Source organism: Chrysoperla carnea, chromosome 3, assembly GCF_905475395.1.
Source record: "Chrysoperla carnea chromosome 3, inChrCarn1.1, whole genome shotgun sequence".
Lineage (NCBI taxonomy): Eukaryota > Metazoa > Arthropoda > Insecta > Neuroptera > Chrysopidae > Chrysoperla > Chrysoperla carnea.
Window position 1 is genome coordinate 39,021,803 of NC_058339.1, and position 17,312 is coordinate 39,039,114.

The window sequence follows — 17,312 nt, forward strand, 5'->3', positions numbered from 1 at the left end:
TTAACGTTTAATACTATAAATTAAAGACTTTGGCGTGAAAAAATGATTAAAACTAATTCTCAATAAATCATTTTGTACGACAAATCAATTTTTATAGTGGAAATATTTATATTTACTTCAATAATCAGCTTCAAAGTGCATTATGCCTAAATATCCCGTAATATGGTACATTTACCTTATATGAAAGTTAGAGATAACATTTCTCACTTTTTTAACTCTCCGTGTAAAGGGGAAGGAGTAAGAATTTTTAAGCCTATGCGACACATTTAGGTAAAATTTTTTTTACTTAAAAATTTGGTTGTATAATTACGGGGTGTCTTTTTTAAGTTGGCATATGCTTGAAACTCGATAAATAAATTTAATCGAAGAAAATGCTTCAAACGAAAAATATTAGTTTTAAAGGCACAAATGTTATACCGACATGGATCGAAGTTTTAAAGTTCAATTAAAAGCTTACTTTGATTCATAACTAACTAATATTATATAAACGCTTTATTAAAATATATCCCCTTTAGGACCCATAATAAAAACGTTTTAAATTTAAGTTGTTCGTTATAAATACGCAAACGTTTTTGTTTGAAATTTTTTTTTGTAAAGTGAATAGTTTAGAAAAAAATATAGCTTTTTGTGCATTTGTTCATTCGATTTGAACAAAAGTGGTTTTCAAAGAAAAACAAACCACTTTGATCTGATTTATTCGAAAATTTTTGGCGAAGAGCGCCTAGATATGGCAGAAACAAATATACGAAATAACAATTTTGATACGAGAAAAAAAAAAATTAATGCATTTTTATGGATAAAATTTATTTTTTACGTTTCAAGCATATGTCAACTTAAAAAAACACTCTGTATATAGTACGGTTTACCAAAACAAAGTGTCGTTTTCGTGAAGCCTGTTTACAATTATTCAGATCAATACATAGGGAACTAAGAGACGTAAAAAATCGGAAATTTTTCGTAATGCCCTATTTTTTTTTACATTAAATAGGCTAGTGTAGTTAGGTTTTTAGACAAATAAATTACTAACAGGCAGCGACTTGGTGGAAATGCTAGTTTGGGGTGTAAGTAACATAGTAAAAAACAAATAAACTCGAGAACCTTGGAAATTGTGAAATGAGGGTTGATTTCAGGGGTTGAAATAGTTTTTTTACGGTTTAAGGGAAAAAATGACTTCCTATGGAAAAATGTTCAGCAAGAAACTTCGAGATAATAAAAAATTGAAAAATTTTTGAACTGAACTTTTTTTAACATAACCTCAAATTTTATGAGAAAATCGCGAAAAATTGTTTTTTTCGATTTTATTTTTTCTCGCGCAAAAAACATTCAATTTTTATGAAACATGGAGAGTGTTTCATTTGTATTACATAATAAGCATGAATTTTTATGAAACTGAAAAATAATTTTTATAATTTTTATTAGATATTTTAAAATCCAGTAAAACCGAAAAAACTATTTTTCGTCCGTAAACACGATAACTCATGAACGAAAAGAAATGTCTAGCTGAAATTTTTATAGTGTGTTCAAGACGTAAAAAATGAGTGTGAATTCGTAAATAAGTCAATTATGTCTTGGATTCGTAGGACCCATTTTATAAACCGTCAGAGATAGAACAAAACTTTAAAAAAAGAGTGTTCCCTATCAAAAACTACTTTTGTTTGAAACATTTTTTCGTAAACATCACTGTTCACCTGTGAGGGCGAAAATTATGTTAGAAACGTGATATAATATGCATACATTACTGATATTGTATCAAGTATACATGTATTTTATATATAAAAAAAGAGATAAAAAGTAATTACAATGTCATGTAATGGTAGGGGTGACAAAAGTTTTCTCAAAATTTGAGCAAAGCTGAGACCACATTTTATCGATAGTTCTAACCCAATGAGTAAGCTATTGATTTTCCCGTATACGTTGCAAGGTCCGGTTGCATGGCTTGAAACGTCGTAAAAATTTAAAAAAATTTTTATATATACAATTTGACCAAAGACGAAAGAAACTTACTTATAACGATTAATTAAGTCCAAAAAATGTGAAAATGTAAGTCTTCGAAAAATATTGTAAAATGCATCTTCTCAGTTGTTAGGTATTGTAAAAATAACTTTAAAATGTACAAATTGGCCAAGGTTGAGCTTTTGAATGTCCATAATAAGTAAACAGAAAATAATTAAAGATAGTCTTTCTAACCTAATTTTCGACCTCACGAGTGATGTTTAGGAAAAAATGTTTCAAACAAAAGTTGCTTATTTTTTTATAGGAAACACTTTTTTTATTTCAACTTTTGTTTTGTCTCTAACGCTTTACAAGATGGGTGCTACGAATCCAAAACCCAATTGAACTATGCTGATTATTTACGTATTAACACTCTTTCCTGAACACGCTATAAATATCTCTTTTCGTTTTTGAGATATGGGACGAAAAATCCTAATTTTCGGTTTTTCTGGATTTTAAGCGGTTTAGTAAACAATATACTTAAATAGACCAATTTAAAACAGACATTTGTAACGGTTCAAGTAAGCCCTTTGTATTATGTTACTTATACCGCCAACTAATATTTTCACCAAGTCGCTCAGTGTTATTAATTTATATAATTTGGACGGAAAAAATCTTAATTACACTAGTGTAAAAGGGCCTTAAAGAATTATAATAGAAAATGGCGACCAAAGTTGATGCAAACCGGTTTATTTAGTTTGAAAAAATAGGCTTTGTAAAAAAAAATTTCGTACAAAATTTTTTTAACTATTTATTTCGGATCGATCTAGTCCAGACCGATGTCAAAAAATTGTTAAATAAATTATTTATATAAAAAAAATAAATAAATAAATAATAAATAAAAAAAAGTGAACTTTAAACTGGACAAATCATCACTCAGAGACACCGATGCATTTTTTAGAATACAATTGAAATTATTTCGTATCCGACTTCAGCAATAACTGTGCGAGGTCGCCGTAACTTGTTTAAAGAAAGAGGGCGTTGTGTCGCAGCCTAATATATTATATACACTAGTCGAACGTATTGTTTTATATTTGAAAATTTGAAAAGTCCCAGCTATAGCATGGCCTTTAAAACAATTTTATAAAAGAAGAAAACAGACTTTTTGAAAAAAAAGAACGGGCATTTCACAGACGTTACTGCAACTAAGTAAGAAAATTTTAAGCGAAGAAACATTTATGAAAACGCACGAGGATGTGATTTAATTGGATTTTAAAAAACTTTTATTTTGAATCGATTTTCCAAAAATTATGAATAATTTTCAAATTTTCAAAAGCACGCAAAGCAAGCTCTTCTTTGGCTTATTTAGAGCTAAATTTTCACCAAGTTTCGTATAATTTTTTTTTTTTTCAAAGAGGTGCGCGCGTTTCTAAAAATCCCATTTTTAACGATATTTTTTAAATTAATTTATTTAACAATTACTTGTACGGAACTTTTTTTGAAACAAATCCTTTTTTTTTTAACTAAGTAACCCTGTTTTACCAATTTCGGCAACATTTCTACAAGAGCCCCTAATGCCAGTTTATAGAAAAATAGAGCATTGAATTCTCCAGAAAAATTTCCATTTTTATATGTCTCTGTTTCCTGTATATTGGTTACGGAAAATTAATATTTCGCTCAAAACAGAATGACTAGACTATATTGTTACATTGAAAAATTTAGTATTAAAGCGACTGATTTTCATTGTATTCTAGGTATAAAAATAAAATTCTCAATCAACTATTTAATAAACGATTTTACAATTTTCATGGTATTATCGGCATCCCATTCAAGTAAAAGCAAGTTCAAATCAATCGCTCAGTTAAGCTGCTTGCAGTTAATTTTGAATAAACGGATAATTAAAAATAAAAAGGAATATATAAAGAATATTTTCATATTGTTCACAAGTAGAATTCAAAATTATTCAGGTATTTTCTAAAATTAATATAATACGCACATATAAAACTAATAATTGAAAAATATTTACCTTATTATCGATCCATAATTCTATTTTCCATTCGTTCTCATTGTATCTGTAAAAAAGATTTTTGTTTTAATTTAAAATTATATTATAATATAATTATTAAAATATTTTGAAAATCTGAATATAATTTACTTACATTAAAAATTTTGTTAAATACACATGTCTTCACGTCACAAAAATTTCACAGGAACTAAACATTATATGAATAAACAATTGTACCTAGTATATAGTACGGTTTACCAAAACATAGTGTCTTGTTTCAAAACTAAACATTTATGAATGAACAATTGAATTATTACCTAGTGAATTGTAGTGAATTGATGAATTGTACCTAGTATTACCATTCAATTTATTAAAAAACTGTACTTTTCTACCTGCTTTTGGTTAAGTAGATTTTTGGTAAAAATATGAAAAAAATGTTTATATCGTTGTACAGTGTTGTTCAATACAATTTTAACATGTAAATGTGAAATATATGGTCAAAAAAATTTTTTCACATAAATGGAAGAAGCTAAAAAATAGATCTCCAAACCATACGTATACAGTTAATATAGTATAAAAATAAAAATTATGTTAATACAAGTTGCTATTAAAAATAAAATATTAATTTACTGCTTAAAATAATACATGTCTTCCACATTTAAATGTTAACATCTTGTTCAACAATGTGTTTCTGCCATTTTGAACAAAATGTCTCTCAGCTACTTGGTAAAATCTTATTGAACACACCTGTATTTTGAAGTAAACATTAATTTACAATTTATTAGAATAGGCTAGGAATATTTTTGAAAGAATTATAACTAGGAGTGTCCACTAAGAAAATACATCGTTGTTTTCTTGAATGCAATACGTCGAGACTATTCATCGACATTTTTCAATGCATCGGTTAGAAATACCGATGTTTTCTCAAAATCGATTACTTTAAATATCACACCACAAAGCTGTAGCCAGCTACCTAATTACAGCTTTGTGTGGAACACTTTCTTTCTTATGTAAAATAATAAAACATGTAAGGAATCGATTAGATTTTACTATAATAAGAATATTATATCCAAATCCAATCATGTTCCTTTCTGGTATTTCCTAAGAAATGTTGGAGACCGCTTCCTGCCAGAATTCTCTATCTGACACATTATATACAAGTTGCATTTAACACGACACAAGTAAAATCAATGAAACTAAATGTAATTTAATGTTTTAAATTTTTTTATGTAAATAATATATTTGACCTAATCGATCGAAACAATTGTCACAGCATTTATGGCGTTTTCCGAAATATACGTGACTGTTAACTATTTAGCCGGGGGTGTATGCATTAGAGTGTGTGGAAAATTAATAAAATAATAATTTTTTTTAAATTAAATTTTGAACAATAACAAGATATATTGTCGTAATAACTTCCAATCTTTTGTAAAAGACTACAGTTAAAATTTGACGAAGATCACGATGAACGAAGATGACACAGAAAACTGTGCTAACACGATCCCATTAAAGGTACGGTCAACCCGCGAATAACAGGAATAACGTGTGATCTATGGGTTGTCCATGCCTTTAATTGGATCGTGTTAGTGAGGGTCCGCGGGCTTTTGGCCTTTACGTTTACTGTGTTATCCAAGAATTTACTTATTAAAGTAAAACACTAAATTTATGTACTTTTTGAGTATTCTTTGTATGATGGGACCACCATGTAATTTATAAAGTAATAATTCTACATGGTAATAATATATTTTTGCCATACAAACTATATTTTTTCATTTTTGAATTTTTATACCTGAACTGTATGTATGAATATCAAGTATTATTAATTTAGAACAGGCGGTGAATATCGTTGAGTGTGTAAAATATGAGTACCACATTTTGTCAATTGATTCTTGATTAGAAAAGCTTATAGATTAATATTGTGAATCTTGCCAGAAACCCTTTTGGTCCAAGTTTTGTATACAACCCCCCCCCACCCTCCAAAGAAACAGTTAAATGAAATTTTTTTGAATCAAGTAAAAGTTATTCTTGATTCCATGGGTTATTTAACGTCAAAAAGGCTTTGTGATTTTTTCTTAAACTTCTTCGTTTTCGAGATATTAACAGTTTCATGTTCGGAAAAACTCTAAAAAGGCCATTGCAAAAGCTGAAAAACTTCAAATTATATTTTAGCTTATCAAAATTCTAAAATAATGTTTGATTATCCGTGTAAATATCATTGTTTTTCCGTAAGGGTGCAAAATTTTGATGTCAGTTTCTCCAAAACTATAAAAGATGGAATTGATTATAGTAGGAGCTTCAAATAACAAGTCTTGCAAAAGAATTTCTAAAACAAAAATATTTTTTTTAGAAAATTCTTCAAACTGCTATAACTAGGTTGGTTTTTTTAATTTATAAAAATAATGCAGGCACTGATATTCAACTCTGTGTATACAGAGTATTTTAACAATTACCTCAATCAATTGTTTGCTTTCCCTTGTCTCTTATAAAATTTAACGAAAAATTTTTGTGAAATGATTTAAAATGACAATATACTACGACATTTTATCATTGTAAAGGACAAATAGATAATTATATTATTTGAATAAAATTACGACATGTGTAGATTAAAAGTTCGGGCAGCAAAACTTTGGGGTTTTACTTTTCACATAAAAATAAGTTTTTTTTTGGATTTTGTTACATTCCCGGAGTGGTGCAAAATGTCTAACCAACAAAATGGCATCAAAAATGGATTTTTTTTCAGAAATTTTATCATTATACCATGTTTATATGAAATATACATAGTATATTAAGTTTAGTCCCAAGTTTGTAACGCTTAAAAATAATGATGCTAGGAAAAAAATTTTGTCATAGGTGTTCATAAAATCACCTAATTCCGTCTATACTTGATTATCAGTTATGTATGTGTCACATGTGATAAAAAAATCAACACTGATTATGCATGGTATTTCAACAATTAACTCAGTCAATTGTTTGTTTTCACTTGTTTTGATTTTATATTCGCAAGGGAAGACTTCGGTCCATATCCAAATTTGGTGGGTTTGTTGTTAAGATTCAAAACTACACCTCATATTTTTTTGGGGAAGTTTTGCCCCCTTCCCTCAAGCTATAGATATATGTATACATACATATGATTAAACAGTTCATTTGATTGTAGCTTGAAAAATATTTGACAGATTTTAATGAAACTATCACCAAAAGTAGGTTGTAATACTTACAACTTTTAGTTAAAAATCCGCCAAATAGTTCAGCCAAAATTTTAAATTTATTTACATTTTGTCCTGCGGAGTTGAATTTTTTTAAATTATAGCACTTTTTATTATCTTTCGATTTCATAATAGGTTGCATATCCGTAAAATGACTCCTTGACCCATATTTTTGCGAAAAACCGAAAATTTATCATTTTTTGAAAATAATTTTTTGCTGGGTGTATTGACTGGCGGTTTTTTGCTTTGGCTAAAAAAGTTATTCTTAGAAAAGGTATAAATGGTTTAAAGCGGAAATTTTGAGTTTTAACCTCCATGCTATTGGGGAAAGAGGTGTAAAGAATAAATACCTTTTAAAAGATTTTAATGATATTTTTATTAATATACTCCTTTTTACACTATCCACCCCCCTCCCGCCGTATAAGAGAATTTTTGGGTTGCTGATCTTGAAATTTCAGTCGAAGTGTTAAATTTGTTACTCTTCGTCCTGTTTTAGCCCACATTTACACTCCCTAAAAAAGTTACCATTTTTTTGAAAATTTAACCATTTTAAGGCATGTAAGCGTTTTTGTATAGTCTTTGATCTCGAATTTATGATCAAATTGATACAACTTTCATTCCCCCCCCCCCTTTGTTTATTTTTAAAAATTAGACCCCTAAATTGTTTGTACCATTTATTGGCATGAAATGACACTGCATTAACCGCTCATGCGCCAAGTTTGTTGTTCGTAGTAAGAAATAGGAACATACAAGCTATGATTTCAATGTATTGGTACTAGATTCGATATCAAAGACAGAAAAAAAAACCTTTTTAAAAACCTAAAAGAAGATTTAATAGCAAAAAAATGGTGATTCTCAACGACTTTTTAATTTGAACTAAAAAAGAGGGAAAAAATCTGAAAATTGAAAAATCTCTTCCATAAACACGAGATCAGCAACTTTAAAAACTACCTTACATGCCTTAGATTTCTTCACCCCAATAGCGCGGGGGTTAAAACTAAAAATTTTTAAGTGAAAACAAACAATTAACTGAGTTAATTGTTGAAATACCATGTATAGACAGTGTTGATTACTCTATCACATAACACATATACCTATACATGTCACACATACATGACTGATAATCCCATATTAATACATACTATAAAATTTGCATCTAATGTGTGCCCTCGTGAGTAAACAGTGATAATTACAAGAAAATGTTTAAAAAAAAGTTCTTTATTTTTTGATAAGGAACATTTTTTATATTTAAACTTTTGTTCTATCTCTAACGGTTTACAAGACGGGTCCTACGAACCCAAGACCCAATTGACCTATGTTGCTCTTTTACGAACTTGACCTCACTTTTTACGTCCTGAGTGCGCTGTAAAAATTTCAGCTTGATATTTTTTTTCGTTTTTGAGTTATCGTGTTCACAGACGGACGGACGACCGAAAATGGACTAATAAGATGATTCTCTTCGAAACTTAATATATGTATTATGTATATTTCATATATACATGGTATACAAAATGCCAGTCAATAAAACCAGCAAACAATTATTTTCTAAAAATGATAAAGTTTCTGTTTTTCAAAAAAAATGGGTAAAGGAGACATTATTTTTTAATAGATTACGGATATGTAACCTATTATGAAATCGAAAGATAATAAAAAATGCTACTCCGTTGTAAAAAATGGCATAAAATGGCAGCCATTTAAAAAAATTTACTAAATTTAAAATTTTGGCTGAACTATTTGTGCGGATTTGGCTAAAATTCTAATTGAAAGTTGTAAGTATTAAAACCTACTTTTGGTATTAGTTTCATTTAAATCAGTCAAATATTTTTTATTTACAATCAAATGAACTGTTTTACCATATGTATGTAAACATATACTTATAACTCGAGGGGGCTGGTGCGAATGCTCCTATAAAAATATGGAGTTTACTATTGAAGCTTTACTACAAACCCAACAAATTTCTCCTCTTGCGAATATAAAATAAAAATGATAAAATTTCAGAACAAAGCCATTTTTGACGCTATTTTGTGCCATCTGAACGTGACAGCAGAGTACTAGAAATTTGCAATCTCAGATGGTAATGCAGAAAGTTATAAAATATTACACCAAACATGTAATTGGTGTTGCATAAACAAATTTTAAAATGAACTAAATTACTCAATATGTATAAACTGGGCCAATGTGAATTCAATCCCCTAAATTGTAATTTTAAAAACAAAAAAAAATTTTATGTGAATTTTCGAGTTCATTTCGCTTTGAATTTCTATTCCCTTTGAACTCGAAATCAAAGCGAAATGAACTCGAAAATTTTAATTCGAATTGAATTCAACTTTTTTATCAGGGCGTTTAAAAACTGTTAATATGCTTAACGCACAATTTATTATTTATTTTAGTTTGAAAATTTCGATCTTTTTCGAGCTCCATTTCATTGGATATTTATTGGGAAAAATATTATAGACGATATACAATGCAAATACCATAATAAAATTCATTTGTTACCGGATAATGATATAATTCTTGTAGAACCAAGTAACAGTACTTGGAGACTAAAACAATCATATAAAGTTCATAAAAGTGTTAGTGATGTTATTATTGAAGATTACGGTACATGGGATAAAAAGCATGGTTTTATCGATAACAGAGCAACGAATATTGCATCGAGACGACGAAGAAATTTAAGAGGAGTTTCATTACAAACAACTACTATAGTTTTACATAAATTTTCTTTAAGTCATTTAACAGACCATAAGTAAGTATAAGCTCCAAAATATGTATTCTGTAAAATAATCTGGATATTTACTATATAATTTTATTTCTCTAATGTAATGTAGAGATACTCACATAGATACAGTACCTAGACTGAACAGTTTACTAGTCGATTTGCTCTTATATAGTTTAAATTCTAAGCGAGAAACATATTTGGTGTTCAATTTATCTAATAATAATTGGGGCTACCGTTTACCAAATAGTTCTCAATTTACTGGTATGATTGGACAACTTCAACGAAAAGAAATCGACATATCAGGTAAAGAAAAAATTTCTACTACTTATTAACTGTACTAGTTACTATATTTATGTATATGTAATAGAAGTTGCCTATATGATAATAAATATGTACAGGGTATTATCGTTAGTCAAAAATAAATCATGAAAATTGAAAAAAGTGAAAATTTATATTATAATCAGATGTCTATGAATATATCTGTCAAAATTATTTGTATTATTTCGTATAGTGATACCCATATTACGTCATCAAATTGGATGCCCGCGTTTTTGTCAGTTTAAAAAACGTTCAAAAATTTAATTTAAGTTTTTGGCAAGAAGGCGTGTGTATTTTTCCGAAATAAATTTTTTGTGGCTTTTTATTAGCAAAATCAACATATTTTGAAGTACTTTTTCAAAAATAGTGGAATACCCTTAAATTGTATTTCCAAGTAAAATATAAACTTTATTTTTAAATAAATTGAGTAAATTTTATGTTAACACGCACCTAAAACTGTGCCGTAGAATTTTGAAACAATCTAAATTTCTGCAAAATCAATACAGGGTAGGCAGAGAAGTGTGTAATTTTGAAAACGTCACTAAATTATTTTTATATTTATTTATTTTTTACTATCTCAAACATTATAAAATGAATTTTATTTCGAGTATTTTGGTATTTATCTCAATAACTGTAGTACATTTTTGTTTTACTCTCTCTGCCCCGACGATTAAACAATTAAAAATCCTTCACAAACCTGGGAAAAAAATGAGCCGGCAGGATTTTCTAAAGGATGTAAAGCGCCTTGATATAAATATTAACAAGATTTTATTAAATTTATTAATATTCAAAATTTTGTAAATAGGATGTGCAATTTTTATAACCAAAGAACGATTATCCGCCATTAAATTTCTTCATGCTACAACACCAGCTCGAGCGTTATTTGTATTTCGACAGCCCCCGCTTTCATATATATCAAATGTTTACACCTTACCATTTTCGGGAACAGTTTGGATTGCACAAATTTTATTGACAGCTTTAATGGGAGTAATTTTATATTTGAATTTAGCGTGGGAAAAAATTACTCGTGGCAAAAATGATGTGAGTATAATAATTTTTTTGTAATTAGTCTAAATTTTAAACTTTTCGAATATTTTAGCCAGATTATCAGACGATTGAGACGAGTGAAACTATATTAATCGTTATTGGTGCAATTTGCCAACAAGGTTCTCCAATAGATCCAAAAGGTGGACCCGGAAGAACTGTAATGTTTATTTTATTCATGGCATTAATGTTTCTTTTTACATCATTCTCAGCGAATATTGTTGCGCTGTTGCAATCATCTAGCAACAGTATTCAAACATTGGAAGATTTATTGAATTCAAAATTAGAATTTGGAGTACAAAATGAAACTTACAACCGTCATTATTTTAGGGTACAAAATTTTAAAATTTATCAAATTTTATAAATTAAGTTGTGAAAATCAAAAAATTACTTGTTTGAATTTACGTTTTTCTATCAGTCCTATCAAAATTGCAAAACTGAAGAACAGTAAAGTCGTTTTTATGTAATATTCCTTGTAGCACAAATCTATGAATTTATGAAAAACAAAAGAGCATCTCTAAGAAATACTATTAATACCTTTTTGTATACTACGCTTCCTTAATAATAATAACGATCGAATTTCAATAAGCGATGGCTAGGTAAGCAAGAAAACTTAATGAATGTAAGTAAATTGCTAAGAGTTGAGTTTTAGCCAAAAAAAAATCTTTACTAATGAAAGATGGTATTAATTTTCACGCCTAGACAATTATATCTGAAATGCCTTACTCCCTAAACTGAAAGCTAAGACTATTGATATCCGACAGTTGCAACCCCGCCAAATGGCTATAATAATTCGTATTAATTAATTCAGAAAGCTGAACCGCTTTGAATAGTTCCAATTTAGACTACCAGGTAGCATTATTTGTACCTACCATTTATCTATGGAGTGTAGAGTAAAAGGAGAACCATCTCTGTATATAAAAAGTGTCCGTCGTAAGGCATTAAATAAGGATAGCGTTGTTGTATCAAAAGTGTACATTTTAAAACATGTGCTCAAAGTAATAAGAGTAGGATAGAGAACTAAACAAGTTATTAGAGTAGGATAGAGAAACTTACATCAAACACCTTTTTGCTACTTAAGCGCCATTATAGCCACTTTATTTAATGCTATTTTGTGGACACTTTTTTGGTCAAACCGTCATAAGAGATGATTCTCCTTTTACTCTACACTCCATACATTTATCAGATATCTAGGAGTTTCAACCCCGCCAACTGGCGATAATAATTCGTACTTATTAAATCAGAAGGCTGAATCGTTTTGAGTATTTCCAATTTAGACCAGGTAACTTACCATTTATCAATTGCTGGAAGAAATCCATTGCTATAGAGAACTTCATAAGCATTATTTTATTCTATATCTGAAAGTAAATGCGATTCAATTGTGTTCGATTTCAGGTCGCATCTGATCCAATACGAAAAGGAATCTATGAAAAGAAAGTGGCTCCGCCGGGAAAAAAAGAAAATTTTATGACCATTGACGAAGGTATGAGACGTTTACGTACTGAACCATTTGCTTTTCATATTGAAGTTGGTGCTTTGTACTCAATGATCGCAAAACAATTTACGGAAAATGAAAAATGTGGTCTAATGGAAATTGAATATTTACAAGTAGTAGATCCGTTTCTTGTCACTCAAAGAAATTCACCATATTTAGAATTGTTTAAAAATGGGTTTGTTAATAAAACTAATATTATTTTAACATTTTTTTAAATTTTTATTTATTTTTTTTTTTTTTTTAGAATGTTGCACATACATGAACGTGGACTACTCAGGCGAGAATTTAATATATTTATCCCGGAAAAACCAAAATGTTTGGGAACTGGTAACACCTTTTCTAGTATTGGATTAAATGAAATTGTGGCTGCTTTTTATATCATTCTTATTGGAATGAGTTTGGCTTTAATAATTGCTGGAATTGAATATTTTTCAGTAAGAACGAATAATAATCGTACTTTTGTTGTGGACACAAGTTTAAACAGTCGACGAATTATGTAGAAGCATACCAGACATTGTAACGTTGGTTTTAATAGTATAAAGCGCGATGCCTTTTTAGATCTATCTAAAGCTTGATTCCGCCCCGTCACAATAGTCGCCGAGTACATTCAATCTATTTAATAGTAGCTAAGTCGAGCCTAAAGCCTTTTTTTCTGGTTCTGTAATATTAACGAGAAATTGAGTACCCGTATGTGTTCGTTACTAAAATATTGTTATTTACTCGTTATATCGTTACGTTACTCGTTACTTTTGAATCATATTACCTAATAAAATTTCAATTGGTAAGATTTTATTTCAGTTACAGTTCAACTGTATAAGTCAAAGTGTATATATATTCTAAAAAAAGAGTGTGTGTACTTATGTACACGCGTTAGAAGTTATACTTCTTTCATTCAAAATTAATTATTCATATGAATACTATATTTCACAACCATCGACTTGAACTGGCTCAGGGATATAAGTACTATGTAGTGTATAGTATGAACACTCAGTACTGTAACTATATTCAGTGTTGAAAATATATTTTTTTATTATTTCAATTCTGTGGCTAACTTCATCATGTCGTTCGTGCGCGCGCAGCTCACAAATTCACTCTCATCCAAACGCGCCAAAAGAAGTATAACTTCAATAAAAAATTTGCGTAACAGAGATAAATTCGTGAGTAATGTTTCAGTACTCGATACTAGATGATGTGTCTGTTAGTATTCGGTACATAAGGATTGTTACAACTCTCTACTCTATTTTTTTCATTCATTGAATTAGCTTTATGGAAACGGTCACTTGCTGGACTTTTTTTTAATTTAAAATAATTTGGCAAGGACCATTAAGCCATTAAAGCCATTAACATAAATAAAAGTATAAAAATTAAATTAATTCTGGGAAAATAACAAACATTTAAAAAAACAGCTGGTTAAATTATTCTGTAGTTTGCGAGCCCGTTGTTCTTGTTGGTAACCATGATTTCCAACAGAAAGAAGCCTAAAATCTGTTGAGCGACCAAATTATGCCTGTAAATTTGCAGTGACTATAGGTACTTGAAAATTTTCAATTATTTTTCACATGTTTTTGCTGTTTTGGTGATTTTTATTTATAAAAAACCGAAGATATTTTAAACCTCTTAATTATATTTTTTAATAAGTATATGAGTCCCTTATTGATAAAAATTGTAGAAAACCACTGCTGCAACCCATTGATTATCGAGACCAAACTCTTGGGTCTGTAGGTTATTATTAGTTCAAGCTTCTATAACTAGCATTATAGAATCCATAAATATTTATTGAGAAATTTCTCCGACGACCTAGAAATATTGCATGCATTTAAATAGAATAATTATTAAACTTTATGTTTTAATTACTGAGTATATCTAATTAATTATAATAAAAATATTTTAATAGTTTTATGAGTGTTTAATTTTTATGGTTATTAAATTTATGCTTTTTGCATTGGTTAAAACTTTAATGAACAAACAATTACTACAATAATATGAATAACATTAAATAAAAACTTAAAATGCATTGGATCTAAAGTAATTAAATCTAAAAATTGCATCGTGTTTTCTTGTTTAAGCTAACATTAGAAGACATATCGGTCAAATAGTCAATAAGTAAACCGTCATAGTTGTATAAGTCATAAACGGTTAGTGATACAAAAAAATTTAGTTTACAAAAAGGTAGGTAATTTAATTATCTACAATAAAAGTTTTTACCATTTTTGGTCTAAAGCGCACGATTATGGAGATATAGCCGGTGTTCCTTAAAATGGAGGCACTTCCCCCGCTTATTTTTGTAAGGATTTTGTGCATTTACATTCAGTACGTGATACTGAACATATTTAAATAATAAAATAACTCTTGCAGTGAAATAAGTTCATAATCATGGAAGAAAATGTAGATTTTGTGCATTTGACCTTCTACCGCGTCTGGGGGAGTGTTAGCCCCTTCGGATTGATCTGTCTTTTTCAATATTGACTTAAAATGGTCATTTGAACACTCTGTGTAAAGTGAGAGAGCTCGGGTACTGCGCCCCTGATTACCTGATACCTACCGAAGGTACCGTTAGTCAAGATTTGTAACCCCCAAAGATTGTTGCCTACACCAGTGAGAATACGCAAAAAAAAAATTCAGCTTTTATACTTTAACGTATGTCTGGCAGGCGCTGGCTCTTACTTTATATTATATTATATCTCGGATCGAATATTTTTATAATTTAAAATAGAATTGTTGAATGTTAACGCCATCTATTACCTTTATTTAGAAAACATATGGAAAACGCCATCCTTTTAGAACCAGCAATTCTAATGTTGTGAAATCGTATATTAGCAATTGTATTTATTTTGTAATTTTAATACAAATCAGATAACAAATTATAACAAAAAAGTAAGTAATCACTTCCAATTTATTAATTAATTCCATTACCTTCTTTAATATTTATAAAATATATTGTTTATGACGTTTTTTTTTATTATTATTTGCCTAGTAGGGTTATGTTTGTTATGTTAACACATGCTTTGATTTTGAAATTTCAGTAATGGCTAAAAGTTTACGAAGTAAATGGAGAAGAAAATGTCGTGCTGTAAAACGTGTACGATATGGTGAAAAAGAATTAGCTAGATTAAAGAAAACATTGGGTATCGATGAAAATAAACCTGTTGAGACAGTAATGGAAGATTTAACCGAAGTTGCAAATGTGGTGACAGCTGAAAATCTAACAAAAACAGTTGAAAACGACGAAACAGTTGAAGAAATGGATGATGGAACAGTTAAACGAGTATATGATCCAAAAACAATGCGTGATCAATTTGGAAATTATCCAATTTGGATGAATAAACGACGATTATTAAAGAAAAGAAAACAAAATAAACTGAAAAATAATAAGAAACAACTAAAAAAGAAAAATAAACGTAAACATTAGAACTAAAACAGTTATTTGTAATTATTATTTTTTTTTTTTTGTCAATAAGTCTATTTGTTTGTATAAAAATCTGCATTTTGTTAATGAAATGTTTAAATATATTTTTCTAAAGCATGAAAATCATAATCTTGACAACGTAGTGCTAATACTAAGAATAACATTTTTTTGAGAAATCGATAGTTTACTACAATATCGTCCTAAGAAATTACAGGCGCTAAAAGGAACATTCAATTCTACAAAACTGTTAATTCTAGTCAAGAAATTAAAAAGCAGAAATAAATAGTAAGTACTTCTCAATTTTTTTCCTCAATAATAGGGTATTCCACTATTTTTGAAAAAAGTACTTCAAAATGTTGATTTTGCTAATAAAAAGCCACCAAAAATTTATTTCGGAAAAATACACACGCTTTCTTGCCAAAAACTAAAATTAAATTTTAAACCTTTTTTAAACTGTCAAAAACGTGGGAATCCAATTTGATGACGTAATATGGGTATCACTATACGAAATAACACAAATAAGTTTGACAGATATATTCATAGACATCTGATTATAATAAATAAAAATACTGATTATCTATGGATATATTATATCCAGCTGTCTACACTAAACTAACTGATGGTCTATGGTTCATACCGATGTCATCGCTTCAGGGCTTGTCCGCGTTTAAGGTCACGTGAATACAGTTTAAAAATTACGATTTTTAATTTTTATATTTTAAAAGAAAAATGTGCTTTTATGACTCGAAATCAGAATATTTAAGTATATTTTTACATAAGTTTTAACTTTTTTCAAATTTCATGATCTATTTTTGACTAACGATAATACCCTATTCTAATTTTTTTTTAAATGCAATTAACGTCTTATTATCTTTATAGAGTTTGTATTTATTTATTCCATTGCCTTTCTCTGGACACAGTTTTTTTTTTGCTTTTATGACCGTATTTTCAGAAAAATAGCTGAAATTATAAACTATATCAGTTTACTTTTCCCATCTCTGAACCGATATAAATATTTACATTTTTATAATATTGAATACAGTTAAGAAAATACTTGATTTTTGAAATAACTTTTTTACTGCTACGACTGAACGGAGCAAATAATTTTTGTCCATACTGTACATTTGGAATAAAGAGGTGAAACTCGTATCGAAAAAACAAAACTGCAACTTATTACAAACCTTTTGAAG

At 28.8% G+C, this 17,312-nt stretch overlaps 2 protein-coding genes across 2 annotated transcripts; both read left to right on the plus strand.

The window, feature by feature from the left end:
• The first annotated feature begins 5,401 nt into the window (after positions 1 to 5,401).
• Positions 5,402 to 13,524, plus strand: LOC123296024 (glutamate receptor U1-like). Its single transcript, XM_044877486.1, has 7 exons — positions 5,402 to 5,449; positions 9,531 to 9,886; positions 9,969 to 10,162; positions 10,983 to 11,218; positions 11,277 to 11,552; positions 12,617 to 12,891; positions 12,961 to 13,524. The coding sequence occupies exons 1-7, from the start codon at positions 5,402 to 5,404 to the stop codon at positions 13,214 to 13,216; spliced, it is 1,641 nt and encodes a 546-aa protein (XP_044733421.1). The 3' UTR covers positions 13,217 to 13,524.
• A 1,959-nt stretch (positions 13,525 to 15,483) lies between these two features.
• On the plus strand, positions 15,484 to 16,257 carry LOC123295486 (protein LLP homolog). Its single transcript, XM_044876861.1, has 2 exons — positions 15,484 to 15,589; positions 15,740 to 16,257. Exon 2 carries the CDS (start codon positions 15,742 to 15,744, stop codon positions 16,123 to 16,125), a length of 384 nt encoding a protein of 127 aa, XP_044732796.1. The 5' UTR covers positions 15,484 to 15,589; positions 15,740 to 15,741; the 3' UTR covers positions 16,126 to 16,257.
• Positions 16,258 to 17,312: the final 1,055 nt, after the last annotated feature.